Source organism: Bactrocera neohumeralis, chromosome 4, assembly GCF_024586455.1.
Source record: "Bactrocera neohumeralis isolate Rockhampton chromosome 4, APGP_CSIRO_Bneo_wtdbg2-racon-allhic-juicebox.fasta_v2, whole genome shotgun sequence".
Classification (NCBI taxonomy): domain Eukaryota; kingdom Metazoa; phylum Arthropoda; class Insecta; order Diptera; family Tephritidae; genus Bactrocera; species Bactrocera neohumeralis.
In genome coordinates, this window is record NC_065921.1 from 5,210,984 (window position 1) to 5,230,921 (window position 19,938).

General features: G+C 34.3%; 1 protein-coding gene across 7 annotated transcripts in view; it reads right to left on the minus strand.

Moving 5' to 3' along the window:
• Positions 1 to 19,938, minus strand: part of LOC126757656 (protein NDRG3) — a 65,039-nt gene that overhangs the window by 9,947 nt on the left and 35,154 nt on the right. For 3 of the 7 annotated variants that reach the window (XM_050471738.1, XM_050471736.1, XM_050471741.1), the window contains 5 exons: positions 11,612 to 11,695; positions 10,328 to 10,521; positions 8,764 to 8,884; positions 7,745 to 8,309; positions 7,590 to 7,674 (listed from right to left, as the gene is read on the minus strand). In XM_050471738.1, the coding sequence (XP_050327695.1) occupies positions 7,590 to 7,674; positions 7,745 to 8,309; positions 8,764 to 8,884; positions 10,328 to 10,521; positions 11,612 to 11,658 (1,012 nt within the window). In that variant the 5' untranslated portion in view covers positions 11,659 to 11,695. Of the gene's footprint in view, positions 1 to 7,589; positions 7,675 to 7,744; positions 8,310 to 8,763; positions 8,885 to 10,327; positions 10,522 to 11,611; positions 11,708 to 19,938 lie in introns of all 7 variants that reach the window. The other 4 variants (XM_050471733.1, XM_050471740.1, XM_050471737.1 and 1 more) reach the window with 2 other exon arrangements.

Sequence of the window (19,938 nt, forward strand, 5' to 3'; positions counted from 1 at the left end):
AACTTATATATTTAAAACAATTTTTTTTTTTGGTTTTCAGATATAGTAAAACTTGGGAAGATATTAGCGAAAAAGCAAATTTTCAGCAATTATCGACCAGTTTTTTGTAAGTGTGTGTCAAAAGACTACTCAGATCGAAAAATTTTTCCCTCAACATGTTTCATATTACACGAATGAAACTCATTCAATTTCCACAACAGCCGATACTAATTTTCCGAAATTGGACCGGATTTTATTGACCTACGTTCCTATTGTTTCGATGATTTAAATCGTGTTTACTTCGCTTACAGAAGAAAAATAATAAAATAAGTCAAATATGCGAGCATAACAAGCGATAAAAACATACTTTTTTGGAAGAATTCGTGCATTTCGTAAAATACATACTTATTATGACAACCGGTGTAGCTGTGCAGGGTTTCAAGAATCAAACTATATTACAAAAAATATTTATGTTTACAATGTGGTTATCTACAGTTATAATATTGCATACGAGTACACACTTATTAAAAAGAATTCACAAATATAGACCTAGAAGAGTGATTTTGTAATAAAAGCCACTTGCTATTTGTAGTATTGTCTTCCTCATTAGTGAATGCTTATTTATTTCTCATAATACGTACATATATACATATGTATGAATATTCATAACATTTATGTAAGACATAAAACAATTATATTGTGTGGTTATATAATGCCTACTAACACGAAAATTTCATTTAATAAATTTTTGTTTTTATTTTTATTATTTTTTATATTTTGTATTAAATATTTAGAAGAAGTGGGTTACATTTACGATGACAGTGCGATATGCATTGAGGAAACTACAAGTATGCTAAGCTAGTGAAACGGATTGCCGCCGTTATTTATGAGCCCACGCTAACGGTAATGTGTTTGCAAGAGGTTCAACGCACGATTTTTTTTATTTATTGTGATTTTTAATTATTTGCATAGCTTTTTGTTATTGATTTTTATAAACAAGTTTTTGTGTAAATTTTGTCTCGTCGTTTTGGGCTCTAAAATAACCGCGTCACAATCGCTTCAACTACACCAAACGTTTAATACAAATGCGGATTCGAGAGTTCGACGTTCAGAGTGATGTTTGACTGCAATTTTTTGGTTTTTTGTTGGCAGCGTTACAGTGTGTCCCTGCAGCCACGCCTGCTTCCGTAGACAAGGCGTGCGCTCGTCACAAACACATATGCACATATTAATACTAGATTACAACAAGCAGTGATACTAAAGTTAAAATTTCTGTTTCTGACAAAAAGTTTTCAAATCTAACGCTTTATTGCGATTTCTCTGCTGTTGAGCGGGGGGTAAAGCGAAGCAACAAAAATGCGTTGGTATTTGCGGGATTTTGCGGTTTCATTTTTGGAAATTATTTGTTAACGAGTTTTTGTTGTTATATAGGGTATTAGTTTTGCGACAAAAAGCAAAGTTACATCAAAATATACATACATACCACAAAATGTATATAAAGTTGTTTTAAGTATATGTTTTTGTTTTTTTGTATTTGCAATTTAGACATTTGTTTGAGCAAATCGCGCGTTTTAAAAACACACACCACACGTTTTTTTTTTTTTTTGAAAGTAAAAAGTACAAAATTGTATTAAAAAATATTTTTTATGAGAGAAATCACACATACAGTTATTTATAATTTGATTGAGAATTTAAAATTTGCACCCAAAACATTCAAAAAAGGCGCATATTTGCATGTGTGTGAGTTGGGAATGTCACATGTTGATGGCGTTTTGTTGGAATGCGAATTTATTTCAACGCAGTTTGATGTTTTGTGCGGTTTGAGGCGTGAATTTGTTTGTTTTTGGATGATTTGGTGTGTGGGTTTTCGTTAAGTTTTGTATTATAAACATTTGAAAAGGAGATATAAAAGAGAGAAAAAAGAAAAGAAAACATTTGTATGTCCAAATTAAATTTCAATTTCTTCACAGCGTTGGTATTTTGTATTAATCAATGTGAGAGAGCAGTGTGGTGAGAAACCTTTGCTTGTAGTTTATTCGGAAAAAATAAAACACATTACAGGCTTTTGTTCAGCAATGTGGGGCGCAATGAGGTGAGGCGAATTATAGAATGGTGATTACGAAGATGACTGGTAAACTTTTGAAGAGCTGCAGCACAAATTTAAAATTTTGAGTTTTTTAATTTTTAATTTTTTAATTTTAAAATTGTTAGCAGATGAAATAATGCTGTATAAGTTAAGCTAGTTATAATTTAAAATTAATTAATTATTAATTAAAATTCGAAAATTTTAAAAATGTGAAAAAAATTATTTTAAAATAACATATATTCCCAACAATAAAAATAGTTCTCATTAAAATGGTTAATTTTTTAATGAAACGTCACTGTTAATACTCTCAGAGATTTTCAATTTTACTTAAAGCCTTATTCCAATGAGAATTAAAATAAAACTTGCAGTGCAACATCATTAGAAAACTTATTTAAATTAATAATTGATTTAAAAGTAAGTAGAATAATAAATGTTTGACATAAAATAGACAAAAAATTTATGTTTTTTTAATTTTTATATTGCAATAAAGGAATTCGACTATATTTGAAGTAAGACACCGGTGAAGCTAGAAAAAATCGCCGACTAAGAACAGCAAGTTCCAATATTCGCCCTACAAGTTAACTCGTCGTTTAATATACGGCTGTAATCCCGACAAGGTCACCCTTTCGATTTGCTACAAAATTTATTCAGAGGTTTCTCATGTGTTGAAACAACAATTTCTCATGTGCTTTTGTTGTTATTGTTATAGCAAACAACATATTTCATAAATGTATATCAAATATATGTTCTCTGGTTTTAGTATTAAGAAATTAGTTTTCGACTTTCTTAGCTTCCGTCAAAAAATTGTTAATTGTGAAGAAAATCGGAGCGTTAACTTAGGGGTTATATATAGTTAGGATTTTCAAAAAATCGATTTTTTCGATTTTATTTTCTTTATTTACATATATTTAAGTACAGACACAGAAAACTGCATATCATTCCGGTGAATATTTTCGAAGTTGCACGCAAATTTGAAAAGTTGTTTCAGAATGCTTGGAAGTGCATTCCAAACCTTAAAGGCGTTTTCTCAAAATGGTATTTTCATAGTCAGTGACCAACATTAATCGAAAACGACTACGCCGATTAGTCTCAAATTTGAACACGAGCTTCCTAATTATATTTTTTAGAAATTAACGCAGATTTTTTCTCACCGACAAACATTTTTTAGATTTAATATTACTTTAACGACATCTGTTTGGCTGTTTTAATTTCAAAGGATCTAGTTCAGAGATAGTTCTTTTTTAAGAGGAGCTCCCAGAGTTCAGCTGTAGTTCCGTTCCAACTAAATATTTTAATACTAAGTCTTAAAATATAGTTAAGAATATCAGCACACATATTGCTATTTCTTGGATCAATAAATTTAAAAGTTTTCTCAGAAAAAAATCTGGAAATTTCGCTTTTTTCGACCTTCTGACTGTATATAACCCCTTAATATATATATACATATGTATATACTTCCGATTAAATCACCCCTCAAATTTACTTCAAAATTTAGCTAGAGGTTTTTCGTGTTATAAAAATTTCTCATATGTTTTTGTTCTTATTTCTTTAGAGTTAAAAAAAACGTAAAAGGAAAAAAATTACTTCCCGACATTTTTGCTTCCATCAAAATATTGCTAAATCATTAAAAAAGTCGGAGAGTTAACTTAAAAAGCAGCATAGTCCAATATGCTTGTTTTCAATTAACATTATGCCAATTCAACACCTCCAAAAAACTTCGTTTTAAGCTCCTATCTTTAACCTTGCTAAAATTCCACCGCAATTTGTGTTCACCCAGCGCTTTTGGTGTATGATGGTCTGTCTGACTAATAAGCTAAACAAAAGTGAGTCAAATAATTTCATGTATGCTTTTTTCTCATTTTGTTTTCAAACAACATTTTATTTTATTTCTGAATAAATCCAATTAAATTCACATCTTTCCAATATTATCGTCAAAAGTAATAATTTTAACAAATTTTTAATTACTATATTTTTCAGTACAAATAAAGTATGTACGCTTGCTTGTATGGACATTTTCAAATTCATAGCCAATTTCAAACTTTTTTTTTGTTTTTGCTTACATACATACCTACATAAGTTTAGTATAATAATTTGTATATATGTATGACGAATGCAATTTGGTACGATTATGCATACAAACTATTTGATTTTAATAAATGCCGTTATGTATGAGTAAATGTTGTAGTAAGTAGCGTTAGATAGCTGCTGTGTATGCATGAATCCGTTATAATTACGTTTGTATGTATTAATTTGATGTCAATGAATGTTATATGTATTTTTGGTAGAATTCGGCGTAGCTTTGTGTTCGAATATATCATCTGAATAAGTACTTTTGTATATACATAATTATGTGTTTAATTAAGGCTTATAAGTATGGTATATGAAGTTCGTTTATGTTTCTTTAATGCTTTTATGCCATTTTAAATAAAAGTCAGTTCGCATTTAACTTTTTTTGTCTTTTCAAAGTATGTATTTCCAGCAAACAACAATTATTATGCAATACACTTTGCAAGTATGCTAAAATTTTACTATTTTTATACACTGTTTAACTTTAAGCTTAAGTCGTATGAATTCGAACTGCTGTTGCTTGGCGAAAACAACGACGATTCTGTTATATTTGCTAATCGGCTTGCCGTCTCGCATTTCGTTAATAATTTTACTAAAGCTTTAAAGCCAAATATCGGGTGATTTTTTAAGAGCTTGATAACTTTTTAAAAAAAAAAAAACGCATAAAATTTGCAAAATCTCATCGGTTCTTTATTTGAAACGTTAGATTGGTTCATGACATTTACTTTTTGAAGATATTTTCATTTAAATGTTGACCGCGGCTGCGTCTTAGGTGGTCCATTCGGAAAGTCCATTTTGGGCAACTTTTTCGAGCATTTCGGCCGGAATAGCCCGAATTTCTTCGGAAATGTTGTCTTCCAAAGCTGGAATAGTTGCTGGCTTATTTCTGTAGACTTCAGACTTGACGTAGCCCCACAAAAAATATCTAAAGGCGTTAAATCGCATGATTTGGTGGCTTACGGGTTTTCTTAAGATGAATTGTTCTCCGAAGTTTTCCCTCAAAATGGCCATAGAATCGCGAGCTGTGTGGCATGTAGCGCCATCTTGTTTAGAATTTTTGGCAACAAAAAGTTTGTTAGCATCGAACGAAGCGATCGCTTCACCGTAACGTTGCGTCCAACAGCATCTTTGAAAAAATACGGTCCAATGATTCCACCAGCGTACAAACCACGACGAAACAGTGCATTTTTCGGGATGCATTTGGCCAATCATGCGATTTAACGCATATTTTTTGTGGGGCTACGTCAAGTCTAAAGTAAGCCAGCAACTATTCCAGCTTTGGAAGACAACATTTCCGAAGAAATTCGGGCTATTCCGGCCGAAATGCTCGAAAAAGCGTTTCAAATAAAGAACCGATGAGATTTTGCAAATTTTATGCGTTTTTTTTTTTTTAAAGTTATCAAGCTCTTAAAAAATCACCCGATATAACTTTTCCAGGTTACCATATGATTAAAGCGAAATGCGGTTTTAATTGTTTAATATTTAATTTCGAGCTCGCTTAAGTTCATTAGTTTATTCAAAATCCAAATTATTTGCATATTCCTGCTACTAAATATTACTTAGAAATGCATGAAAAACGTTAAACAGGAGGGAATAAAGTAAAATTATGAACAAAGGAAGAAGGCTCATCTACTAAAAAAGTTTCTAAAATCATTCGATTTAATGCTGTTCTTATTTTAAGCAGTTCGAAATCCACAGCTAACTCAAAGTGCTCTGCACAATATTGAAAAAACTCAAGGAGCATCTATGGCTCATTTATATCGGACGTGAATAACTCACATGTGAACAAATTGAACGTTTCACAAATAGAAAGAGCAGACAGCATATTTTAATACGGTATTGAAAAGCTTTCTGTTTAGGCCACGATTTAAGGGTTATATCCACTTGAATTTCGAAAAATCGATTTTTAGTTTGCTTATACATACATATGTACATATCGTCACCTAAAATGCATAACAACGTATCAACAAAAAAAAATTCTAAATAGTTGTCAGATTTAATAACCAATATGTAACCATTTTATAATGAAAACTTTAACTTTCCGATATAATAACCAATTTATAACCATTTTATAACCGACACTCAAATTTTGATTCAATGTAAGTGGTTTCTATTACATCGTTTTTCTCTCACCTGTAAACTTTTGAAAAGAGATCTTACTTTATATTGCATTCTAGGCGACGATATATCGAATATAGGTAGATTTGAGAATATTATTCGAAAAGTTTAAGTTAATTCGAAAAATAGTTGCCGAGATATGAGCGTATTTATACAATTTTTTACTTAGTGTAATCGGCCCACAAAAATTTTAAAAATTTTAAACGCTGTGTCGATGAAAAAAATTTCGACTTGCCCGACTAATAGTAAATTTTCAGACTACCTTTTCGGATATATCTATTTGTCAGGTAATTTTCGAAAAAAATAATAGTTTTTATAGTAATTTCTATTTTTGAGCATCTGAAGTGAAAATTTTTTAACAAATAATTATTTATTTTGGGAAGCCGAAATTTGGGCGAATATGTAAACTTTTACTACTTCTTCGATCAATAGACCTGTATTCAGCTAAAGTAATGATATTTTAATTTTATATTAGAGCTGCGATATTTTTAAGCAGAAAAATCGTTCTCAATGTCAGACAACTGTTCTACTAAAGATCGACTAGGGAATCAAGGGTATCCAAAACTTTCAAAATGAATTCCTGAAAATTAATATCAGTGAATGGTCATCATTTTTATTTATTTATAATAAAAATAAATAATAAAATAAAATCACTTCCAAAAAAAATTTACAATAAAACGTGTTTTTCTGACTTGCAAGTGGATATAACCCTTTAAGTAAGCTCACCCTTCTTAGTACACGTGAGAATAATGAAAAATTTGCATGCTTTGAAATTGAGATGTAACCAACAGTTCGGTAAATTTTACGAATTTCGTTTTATAAGCAGATTGCATTTTATTTTCCATGTCATGATCAAAACTTCTAAGGTCCGAACACTAAAAATATTTTGATTTATGCAACAGTGTGTATGTAAAATATGTTGTTCAATTCAAACGAACTAATTAAGCTTAATATTTCTTCGCTTGAAAACGATTTTCAATAATAAATGCGATTTCCAATAATTTCTAATAATAAATAACGAGTGTTTCCTAATATTAATATTAATGTATTTCTGACCAAAAGTTTATGCGCGTTTAATTTTTGCATATACTGTATAACGCTAGTGTGTAAGCACTTTTGCTTTCGCATATGATTTACTGTTTCAAAGAATGCGCCTGATGAATTGCTTGTAATTTTTACACGATGTCTTACAAATTTCGAAAATATGTCAGCTACGAATGGCAATGGGAACTATGTGGTTTATTGTATAAGTAATTGGTGGTTGTTGTGGTTTGTGGTGGAGGTGATGGTAATATCTTTGTAATGCTAGAGTTAAGTTCCGCAGTGCTTTAACACTTACCGTAGCCCTCGCCCTGCAGGAAAAGCCTGAAGGCCTCGGCCAATTTCGCCGGCTGTTCCTCCATCACCATGGCGCAATCGGAGATCTGCAAAGCACAGAGAAATCCAACATTTACATAGACATATAAACAATAGTTGAAAAGTCATTTGGCAAACCTTCATCCAAGATGAGTTTGTTGGATCCAAGCGCCCATTGAAGGTAACAGTATCGTCGACATGTGGCGACAAGGCGCCAGTAATATTAATAACCGGCATTTTCAGTGTGCACGACGATGGCTGTGTACCGGGAGTGCCAGGTGGTGTACGTGTAATATTCAAATCGTTGCGATGTATGTACGAATTGATGAACATGGCCAAGTTAGTGGGATTGACGCCACGTTCAAAGTGTTGCTTAAACATTTGCACCATATCGTAGTTGCGCTCCTCTGGATTGCGGCCCAAATGGTGCCACATCAAATAATCGATGACGCTCTGAGTCATACCTTTGGTACGCAAGAAGCGTGTATTGAAACTCTGGTAGCCCCATTCGATCCAGCCGGACTGTGTCGAAACGCAATTGATGAGCACCAAGGCGCCGACCTTATCCGGATGGTTGTGGGCGAAGCGTGCCAGTATATTGGCGCCAGCGCCAACTCCGAAGCCGATCACTGATTTGAGACCAAAATGCGACATCACGAAAACCAGCTGAGCGGCCAATTCATCCATGGTTGGATAGACATAACTGCGGGCGGGAAGTAGTGTTAAGGTGGAAGTGTTTTGCATTTTTATATAAAAACATTTAAATATCACAATAATGCATAAGATCGAAAATTGTGAACTGATAAGAATACTTGTAACCCAATAAACTTGGAAACGAGGTTTGTATATTAAAAAACTCGAATTCGAAAAAAATGAATTGACTAATAACATCTTTGGAATCCATTTTGGCAGATTGGCGGCTTTAAATGTCATTTATGTGTCATTTATTTGTTAAATAAGTTCTCGATTTGTTTATGAAAATATCTCTCGTTTCATTACAACATTCAAAAGAAACTAAAATTCAACTTTTCAGACTGACATTCGACGATCTGTCCACGAGTAAATAAGCTTTTCTCAAATCAACCCGAATTCGTCGAGAAAATGTAATATTTTGGTCACTTGCTCTTATCAGCCCGCAATATTAAAATTATATTTACTCTTCTGGCAATGTAGGTGCTCCTTCCTCTTGCCCAGGAGCTGTCACATGGTAGACGCAGAAATTCTCAAGCAAACTGCGAAGTGGCGGAAAGTTGAAAAATCCAGCAAAGCTAGTAGCATCTGAAAGTAAATAAAAAATGATTTGAAAAGCTTATGCGTGCATTCTGTATAAACATATCTTTAGTCTGGAGAGTTCTCAAATTCATATTTGAAGGGTGTGGGGTGCTGAATAAAGAGGGTAGTCGAAAAAGGATTTTCGTATGTCTAATCAAACTTCAACTTATTTTTTTATATTTATAATGACTCTAATGAACCACATATTTTAGTCGCACACTTTTTGCTATTTTTCCGCTAAAAACATTATTCCTTTTGTGTATGGTCTAACTTTTCTGATGGAAGATAGCCCTTTCTGGATTATTTTTTTCGATTTTCTCAATCTCAACAAACACTCAGCATAACCTTTCGAGGTGTCAATCCTGGCTTCGCGTCTATTTGTTGATCGTCACCACGCTTGGCCATTCTCTTTTTCAAATTATTGTCGTATTTTATACACTTTTTGTCTCCTGTTTTCATTCGCTTCAGAAATGGTTCGATTTCATTTCGTTTCAGCAAAGATGCAGATGTTAATTCGGTCCATTAAATTTCTCACAGACAATTCATGTGGTACCCAAACATTGAGCTTCTTTTTGTAGCCAGCCTATGGTTCAAAACTATTTGATGATGAATGTTAAGTTCCTTAGCGATGTCATGGCTGCTTATGTGACGGTCCTGGTCAATCTTTCCTATAATTTTATCGACTTTTACAACTATAGGTCGGCCAGAGCGAGGTGCATCTTTCACATCGAAATTTTCAGAAAGGGAGCGAGCGAACCATTGTTGTGCTATACGAACTGATACAACATCGTCTCCGCAAATTTCAAAATTTCATTGGTGGCTTGCGTGGCTTTTTTATACAAAAATTTCAAAATACAGCGAATTTCTTCATTATTTTCACTCATTTTTAAACAGCTGTAACTTTTTTTCAACTTCCCCGATTTTACTGCAAATTTTTTTTGGTTAAATGAAGCTTATAATCTCACCTTTCCAACACTATATGGTATGACAAAATGTGATTGGTAGCGCTAGAGATATACGACTGCAACGACATCTATTGACAAAATACGAAAAGACTTTTTCTATATATCCCAATATATATCTACACACACAACATTTTTTGATAGAAAATTCTTAGGGTACGGTTTAATCTTTGTATTAACCTTGTACGAGTAAAATTTTTTCTAACCAGATTTTTCAAAACAGTACTGATATTGGAACAACGTTAAGCATTTGTTTGCCGGATACGAATCGGGGACTTTTCCAATTATATAGACTCGACGCTCTATCATAAATATAAATACTTTTAAAGTGTATATTTTTAATTACGAATATTTAAGAACCCGACTTAAAAACCTCAGCTGCTCTTCTAAAAAAATCAGCAAATCTAGTGGATCCACTCTCTCTCTCTCTCTCTGTTCCTCTCTTTTCACCCTCTTCAAAGTTAATACAAAATAATTTCATACTTACAATTTAATCCCAGATCATGATACGTCAAAATTGCCGGCTTTGTAGTGTCGCCCTGCACGGACACGTGTATATCGCCCTTATCAGTGGGCACAAGACGTTGCTCGCATGCCTGCAATGTGGAGCCGCGTGTGTATGGGAATTGCAGCCACACAGAGCGCAATTCAATATCGTCCATAGGATCGACGGGCATGGTGCTAACCAAGTGAAAATAATACAATATTAGTACAAATTATGGCCTATTTCAAATAACATTTTTTAACATAACCTAACTTTTGCATAATTATTCAACTGACTGCTTGGCATTATAGTATGTGTATATATTTAGTTGTAATTGCTAAGTGGGGACCGTATGGTATTGATTTCTATGTGAGAGCGGTTCATAGCTACTATATAATATTCAAGTACTGGAGCATTGGTGTGTAGAAATGTGTTTGAGCTTGTGTAGTGGTTTGGTATTATTATTATTTTTTTTTTTTGTTTTAATTAGGTTTCACAAACTAGCAGGAGACCCTTGCATTTGTATATATTTTTAGTTTTCATTCCGATTTGTTTAGGTTAGCTTTAGTGTTGGCATTTCTTGCTTACTAACTATTAGTGTACATTCATCTATCGCAGGCAAGTGTATGCTGAGCACATTCAACTGTATGGATGCTATGCTGAGGCTTATGTTTTTAGGTTTGAGTCCAAATTATTTTTTGCTATATTTTACAATACGATCAAGTACTTGGATGCAGAACCTGTTTGCCTATATATAGTATACTAGGGATGCTCTTTAATGCGCCAATGCAACTAATTGCTCATACCAGTTGCTAAGCTACATACGTGTTTCAAGACTAATGCTAAGCTAAGTTTAAGTAAAAAATCATACACACTAAGCTAAAAAAATATAGTAAAATTAATTCAGTAAAAGTATAAAATAAATAGTCATACCAACTCATTAATTATTCAATTAACTCTAAGGAATATAAAAGCTTAAGGAAAATACATACAATTTAATATGTGAAATCATATATACATACATAATATACTATATAGCTAAGGTATGGAAAATATTTAAAAAATCATATAAAATACACGTTTAGGTCGGGATTTGCATGTTATGAGTTGTTGCTTAGCAGGCTATTCGGATCTTCACTTCGTTATGTGAGAAGTCGTTTCTTTTCGTAAAATTTTTATTTCGGTACTTTGTTGTTTTATTGTTATGGAAACTATTTAATGCAGATTGTAGTTTGCTAGTTGTAATTGTAGTTTATTATTGTAGGCGTTTATAATCAGCGCGCTTACCCCAACAGACGTGCCTCCTCGGCCGTGTGTGTCGGCGCAGATGGCATCTTCGTGTTCAGTGGCTTACCGATTTTGTCCCGGTCTCTGAAATAAACACTATAGACATGCAAGCGCAAAGAAAACAATTTGTCGAACAAAAAACTAAAAACTAAGTGTCAGCCACAAGCGATATTCATGGGTTTAGACGAGCTTTCGGAGTGTTTGGTGTACATTTCTAAAGAGTGCTTTCCATTATGTGCTAATAAAGCAAAAGCGGTTATTTTATTAAAGTTTTTGTTGAAAATGAGATCTTTAGTTTACATATTTAAGTTAAGTCATTTGATTTTATTGCTATTTGGCAATAAATATACATTTTAAACTCTAAAAAGACAGAGATAATGCAACACTACCGAAAGGTCGAGTTATAAAATTATGTTTTCGAATTAACAAAGCTGAAATTTAAATTAAATAGTATGCTACAATTTGGTCAAATCTATATGTCGTTTGGTTTTAAAATAATGCAAAATAAAATTTACTCAAAAAAGATTTTATTCCGATCAAAAAAAAAAAGACTGTTATTAAAAGTTATATATATTTATAGCAAGCTGAAAGTTCGTGAATAATTTTAAAACATGATTGGGTATAACATACTAAAAGCCCTCAACGTACCCTCGACAAAATTACTAACGGTCAAATGTTAAAAATGTGTGTTTTCGGTCAAATTATCTTAGACGAAAATTGCAGATCATAAAATTATCTACAAAATCTTTTTTCCTAGGAGCCAACTTTTCTAAGTTCTTTGACTACAGTAATTTTTTCAGATATCGAAACGTTAATGAGCCTTATATAGTAACATGATCTCCAATAACGACGCCATATTTTTTCCGCTCTTTTGAAATTTCGCTTCAGTAAGGTTTGCCATTTTATCCTGGGTAGATATGCGATCCAACAACGTGTCGAAATTATTAAAGTTTACTACTGAAATTCGGAATCAGTGGCCTCAGTTTTAATTTATGGTTGTCATAATCGTTCTGTTAGATCAACAATTGAGCGTCTAAAGGAAAAATTTTAATCCACAAGCACAGTACAAAGTCCTTCAGTGTCAGTGAGATAAAGAAGTGCACGTAGTGTCGAGAATATTGCTGACGCTAGCGCATCAATTGAGGAAGACCCAAATCAGTCTCACACACGTCGTTCTCAAGCGTTGTCCACATCCTTACACGATCAAATTGACGCAAGAACTGAAGCCGCTTGACCACCAGAATCGTCGCATGTTCGTGAATTGGGCTGAGCAACCAAAAATTATCCAGATTTTCATCGAAATATCATCTTCGGCGATGAGACTCATTTTGGCTGAATGGCTTTATCTATAAGCAAAGCATCCGTTATTGATCAAGCAACAATCCACACGTAGTCCATGAGTATCCATTGCACCCCGAAAAAAATTACGGTTTGGTGCGGTTTATGGGCCGGAGGCGTCATTGGGCCGAACCCTCTCGTGATAATCATGACCGGCACGTTACTGTGAATGAGAATCGCTGTCGCTCAATGATAACTGAATATTTTTGACCCGAATTGGATGATATAAACTTGAACAATATGTGGTTCCAACAGGATGGCGCCACAAGCCACACAGCGAATGTCACAAACGATTTATTGAAAACCAAGTTTGGTGAACGTGTTATCTCACGAAATGGCCCAGTCAATTGGCCGCCTCGGTCATGCGATTTGACGCCGTTATACTATTTACTGTGAGCCTACGTCAAGTCTTTGATCTATGCCAACAAGGCAGCGACGATTGATGAATTTCGTCCGAATATCAAACGTGAAATAACAGCAGTATTGGCCATTGGAAACCGTCGAAATTGAGTTCAGCGTCTGGAAAAAGCATGTCATGCAAAAAAAATCGAGTTCTATATATAATGGCATCGAATGGACTTTCACAGGAATAAAGAACTTCATTGATATCCCAAACTATTTTTTTATTTAAAAAAAAACTTTTGTAGTCTTCTTGAAAAACCGGTTACTTTTAATTAAGCTTTGCATATATTCACTAACGTTCAGCTTATGTTATGTTTTTGTAACTTTGAATGTTATTTCCACCGGATTGTTTATTATTTAAGAAAAAAATTACTCTTCGGGTTTCTTTAAAGCTTTATATTTTTATTTTTATTTCAATTTTCAAGTATTTTATGTTTATTTTTTTTTAATTTTTTTTTTTAATTTTTTTTAATTCGAAATGCAAAAAAAATAATTTTATATACAGACGGAATTGGTACAAATTTCAATGGTTTAGGATTGTTTAAGCCAGTTCGAACACGCCAAAAGCTCAAATAAATATCGCTTGTAATTATGCCTTTGGATTAATATAAAATAATTGTTTATAAGAAAAAGGAAGACAATCCATCACAGTAACAGAATTAAATGTAATACGTTATGTGAGTATGTATGTTTGTGTGAATGTTTTGTGAGTGAAAAGAGATGAAAAACGAAAATTAAGAATTTGATACAAATTCACATTATGGGTGTACCTTAATTCAGAAATGTGGTTATTAAATGCAATAATTTAATTTTTTAACAGTAAGAAGAGGTGATGTTAGAAAATGAACACAAGAAAGATTTTTTTTTTTTGAAAACAGCATTTCTATCAGCATTTTAAATTTTCATATACACAATTTTATTATTTTTTTTATTATTTATTTTTTTTTTTTAATTTTCAACGAAAATCGTATATAAATTATTCATTAAGAATGTTTAATATCAACTCTATTTAATTTTTTGCAAGCAATTTCCGCTCAAGAACACTCCAAAGTGAATTAATATGTATGAGCTTCCGTACCCTCAGTGTCCGAAAAGCTTGACTGGGTTTTAGTTAAATGCTTGCTTATGGACCTTTCCTCCAGTTTACCTCTTTTTAGTAGAATGGCTGGTGAAGTGATGAATCCCTAACTAAATGTAACTAAATAAACGAGATGCCGTTGCCTTTTAGTCCAAAAAAGAAAACTAGCAAATTGTATTTAACAACAACAACAAATGGAAACGCATATTAAAACGAGAAATCAAAATGGCGAAACAAAGCAATAAATATAACACAGAAAGCAATAATTTTCAACATGCATGACTGGCAATGAGAACCCGAAAGTGAAAAACTACGAGCGCACTACGCCATGTAACCGTAAATACGAACATAAATTCATGCGTACCAAAAAGCAGAGTATAAAAGCTGAGGCAAGTAGCGGAAAAATGAAAAGCATGTTCAAAATGGATATGCTTATGTAGATATTATGAATGAAAATATTAAATAGTTGTGCTTAAAGCAGAGTGTATCCTCCACAAACACAAAAACACATATATTTTAGTACATAATAAAAGGACATAAGTACGCTTGTAAAATAAATGTATATATGGGACTACTTCGCTCAGAATGTGAGTGTGCCTTATGTAATGGAAAATGTGTGCAGTAAAATACGAAAAATGAGTCAGCGACCTTAAAGTAAGTGGCATGAGAATGAGCAGGTTTGTGAAAAAAATTGTGGAAATATTAAAAAAAAACACAAATGCTGAAAAAATTTAATCAAAATATGAAAACTATTGAAAAATAGACGCGTTTGTATATAAAAACATAAGCAATAAGCATTTATATGTATGTATATTATGTCCAACGTCAAATAACTTTGTAGTACATATGTACATGATGCCTTCAGCCTAATTCCATAGCATGCGAAGTATGCGCTCGTAAAATTCGAAATCAGGCGCCATCGAAACGACGCATATTGTCCACAACAAACCCATTGACTGCTATTTCGGTAAGCGACTAGCGCAAGGCGTGTAAGTGGGAAGATATGCCAAAGCTTAAAAATAAATAAAACCCCACCCAAGGCAAATAGCGTTCATCGGATGTCTCACTTAACGCACGAGTCGCTCCAATCGAAGCCGGCATAATCTGAAACAGTTCGAACTAATACAATCTCTTACGCCCAAACTCATAAATACGAATATTTGTGTGTGAATATGTTTACTGGTCGTTTACCAATACAGTAACACACTGGAAAAAGGAGTGGAGCAAGTGCTCCCTGTTTGAGAAGATTGTGTTTACAGTAAGTCTTCAAAATGTCGAAAAGTAGGAGATTGGAAAAAATTGGTAATCAAATTGATAGTTAGCAGATATTGAGTTATGTTATTGAGTAGTGAGCCTGAGTAGTGTCAGAATGTTTGATAAACATGCTCATATATCTTTAAAGAAAGCTACAGTAAAATTATATATTGGCACCTTGAAGCTTTAAAGTAACCCTAGAAAGCTCTTACCAAACAGAACATTTTGACATTTTGACGATACCCATGAAATGGAATTTAAGTGCTTCTATTGAAAAGAATTTTTCTTCCGTAATCTAACATTGGTTTTAGAAGCCTTTATAACACATAATCATAGAATAGCAGCACTCCATCGAAAATATTTTCAAAACTTTTCAAACACACTATATTCGCAACAACAACACCTGCAGGCATACAAATTCCAAATTTAGTATATAATGCGTCAAAGCTTTGAAATCCATTAGCAAAACAAGTGTTTGCTAAAATGTTCAGTAGCCAGAAGCGGAAATCGAAATTTTGATTCCCACTTAGGCCGGCCACCCACACAATCCATCGAAACGAGTGGCTTAGTCATACGCACTCAATGCAAGATGGCAGAGACCCGACGACGCGAATACTAGGCAAAGGGCATTCAGTAAAAGTCCAATAGCATAGAGGGCACTCGCACACAATCCTCACACCCGCTCTTACACATGGGTATATTTTTGTTAGAGGAATTTTTGTGGCCTTTCTGTGCAATAATTCAACGGCGCCATTTGTGTGACGGGTTAATAAACCTCAATAGCCGTCAACATACACTCAAGTATGGGTACATATGTATATAAAGGTACCTGTCAAATGAAATTATAGTCCGAAGTAAAAGTAAATAAGACAACCACAGGTGCTTGTGTTGGCAATAAAAGGTTGTTTGCTTGGGCCATCAGAGAGGACACACAACACAAAATAAACTTTAACCAAATAATAAATAAATTTCATGAAACCGGCGATAGCTTATGACTAACAGGACGACAGACCCTTACTGCAACTCGTATTTGTGTTGTGTGTTTATATAATTTGTTGTTGTATATAATTGCCTTCAATTAGCTGGCCACAATTAAAGTTGATTATGAGGAATAAAAGAGAGGTAAACGAAACAACGAACGCCTGTGTATGTGCGTGTGCGGGAGGACAAAGCTATAAAAAGTTTGCAGGACAAAGGAAAAACAAGAAAATTCACACAAATATAAATACATTGAAATGTATGAATTGACTCATAATCAAAGCTTACTGGTTATGTAAGCGAGTGATTCAGAAGTATATCGAAATACAGAAAAAGTAACAGAAATCTTCACTAAAAAATGAAGAAATTGAAATTTAACAACTAGTTGGGTATTGCGAAGATTGAACTCTTACAAATATTATATTATTTTTATATCAGAATTAATCTGCAGTTTATTTCCTCACGGCCTCAGCACAAAGGCATTGACACTTACTAAAGATAATCCATCAGCCTCGAATATGCAGGTTGCAAACCGGATTGAAACTGACCTTAACAGGTTTCAGCTGTGAACTCGCATCTTTGGGAGTTGGCATTCAATTCACTGATATTTCGTTGGTTAATCTTTTTTTCAAATGTCTGAGAAGTTTTTAAGTTTATTTTAATGAAGTAAGGCAATCAACATAATCGAGCGTTTGTTTATAAAAAAACCGAATTATTGCGGAAAAATTTGGATATTCGATTTTTCAAGAAATTTTGACATTGAAAGGCCTCAAAGAAGTGGTGTTTTAACACCTGACTCCTATTTCTTGTGGAGTTATTTAAAGTAAGTGGTATTTAGAAATAAACCAGGCTCTCTTCAAGCTTTAGAAGTCAATATTGAACGTGCTATTCATGACATACGACTCTATTTAGTGAAAAATGTGCTCGAAAGTTGGCTTCATTGAATTCCTCCAAAGAAGTTGTGAAGACCATTTGAATGATGTCATATTCAGAACTTAATTGTATTGATTGTGCTTCACACCAAATAAAAAAAAAATTGTAATTTCCTTAACAATAAAATCATATCAACCTTATTGGAAAACCCTGCATTAGCTAAAAGTCGACTCTGAACAGTCGATCAATACTAAAATTTTAGGATTGATTCACTCCTCCTACGAGCGCGATTATCGCCAAAGTACAGAGCCGCAACAAAATCCTCAAGTCGCTAACTTTCATCGCATGAGGAAAGGACAAAGAAACGTAGTTGACAACTTACAAGACAATCGGCCGGCCGGTCCTTAACTACGCCGCACCAATATGGCCGCCTGGATACATTGAAATGCAGCCGAGGAAGCTCGAAACTTGTCAGAACATTGCACTCCGAATTACGACAGGACATCTCTTGATGTTTTCTATCGAACACCTGCATACTGAAGCCCGTATTCTCCCAGTTAAGGGGCATAATGAACTCCTCTCCAAGCAGTTTTTGCGGGAGCATCAAGAGGTCATTTCTCAACTACGTCGACGACTTCAAACAATATTCCGACCAGACTTCGGACGGAACTAACTTCCGACAAGCACTGACCGCCATTCACAGTGGAGCGATCAACACTTTCACCGACTCTCTCTCAATGACTGGCGTTCTTGGAGTCAAACCACCACCCATTGCAGACGAAGAGCTCGAGTTTCCGCAAGAGATGAGAGTGACCCTTGCCCAGCTTCGTTCTGGATACTCTAGCAGGTTAAACTCCTACTTATACAAAATAGACCCCGACATATCTAATACATATACGTATGTCCTGCCGACAAAGAGTCTCCACATGACACTGGTCACCTCTTAGAATGACCCACTAACCCCACTAATCAGACGCTCCCTCCCTTTGGTCCGACCCCGTCGAAACAGAACGTTTCTTGGATCTACTGTTGGATGACGTCGACGACAACTTATCTAATCCTTACCTTCCTAATGGAGATTACAATAACAACAACAACACAACAAGTCAATCGATTCTAAAAGAAACTGACCACTCTCAGTTATAAAACATGCTTTTACAACCGTTTCCTTGTTTTGGATTAAATACGGTCTTCCGATACTTTTCCCTACATGGTCATTGTAATTTGTTTACATTTTCAGCTACATTGTAGTAAATTTAATAAATATGTACATTTGTATGCAAGCGACTCACTTTGATATAAAAAAGTCTCATTTAACATGACACACTCGAATGCACCGGATTTGAACCGGTGCGAACCGGTGGCGGTTAGTGCAAGTCATTAAGAATGCAAGCAAATCCAAAGCGCCGCCGCCGAAGTTTGAATGGAAACGTGTACGCAACTGTAACAACAACAGTTACAGTGCCTACGTCAGCGATCGGTCGCAGAGTCGACGCCGGTGGCAAAATGCAGCCGGCAAATTCGAAGAAACTTGCGGGTACACAATATATGGCGCTAATGCTAAAACCGATCAATAATCACGAGAGTCACGATCGTTCACATGGTCACCAAGGTACTGATTGGCGCGCCAAAGGTGAAGCAATGGCACACTCCCACCTTTTGAATAATATTAAACCGTTGTTGTTGTTGTTGCTTTTAGCTCACGTTTATTTTGTTTAATAACAAACCATAACCGCAACTGTAAACAGACGCGGAACACTTTGTATGCTAAGTAGATCTATGTACTTATGTGTGTGTGTGTGTAGGGAGAAAATGTTGCTAGCTGAATGCAGCTGTGGATTTATAATTTATATTTTTAAAATAATTAATTAAAGTACAGTGGAACAGCACTGGTTTGAACAAAATTTTAAATACTTTTTTAAATATTGTATATCTTTTTATACCCTGAACCTCGGTAAATAATTTTTGAGATATCGGTCCGCAAATTCGCACATGTTATACCCTCCTTAAGAAACTGCTCCTTGCTAACGAACGAGCAGCCGGTTCTCTCCGAGCACCTGGAGAGTCAAGACAAACATTTTCGCGCGACGTGTTTCTGTGAGTGGTGCAAGCCGAAAATGCAGCGTTCGTTAGATCAGAGGTACGCGATTAAATTCTGTATGAAAATCGGTAAATCTGCGACAGAAACATTTGATCTGATCAAGCAGGCTTACCCAGATGTTGTTTTGGCAGGAATTGGTATGTTTCGGTAGCACCTGGCCTTTTTGGAAGGCCAGGACGATGTCGTTGATGAAGACCGTGCTGGGAGACCTGCGACTTTGACAAAAAAGGAAAGAATGAGCAAATTCCAAGTGAAAATGATGCTCATTGTCTTTTTTGACATCAGAAAACATCGTCCATCATG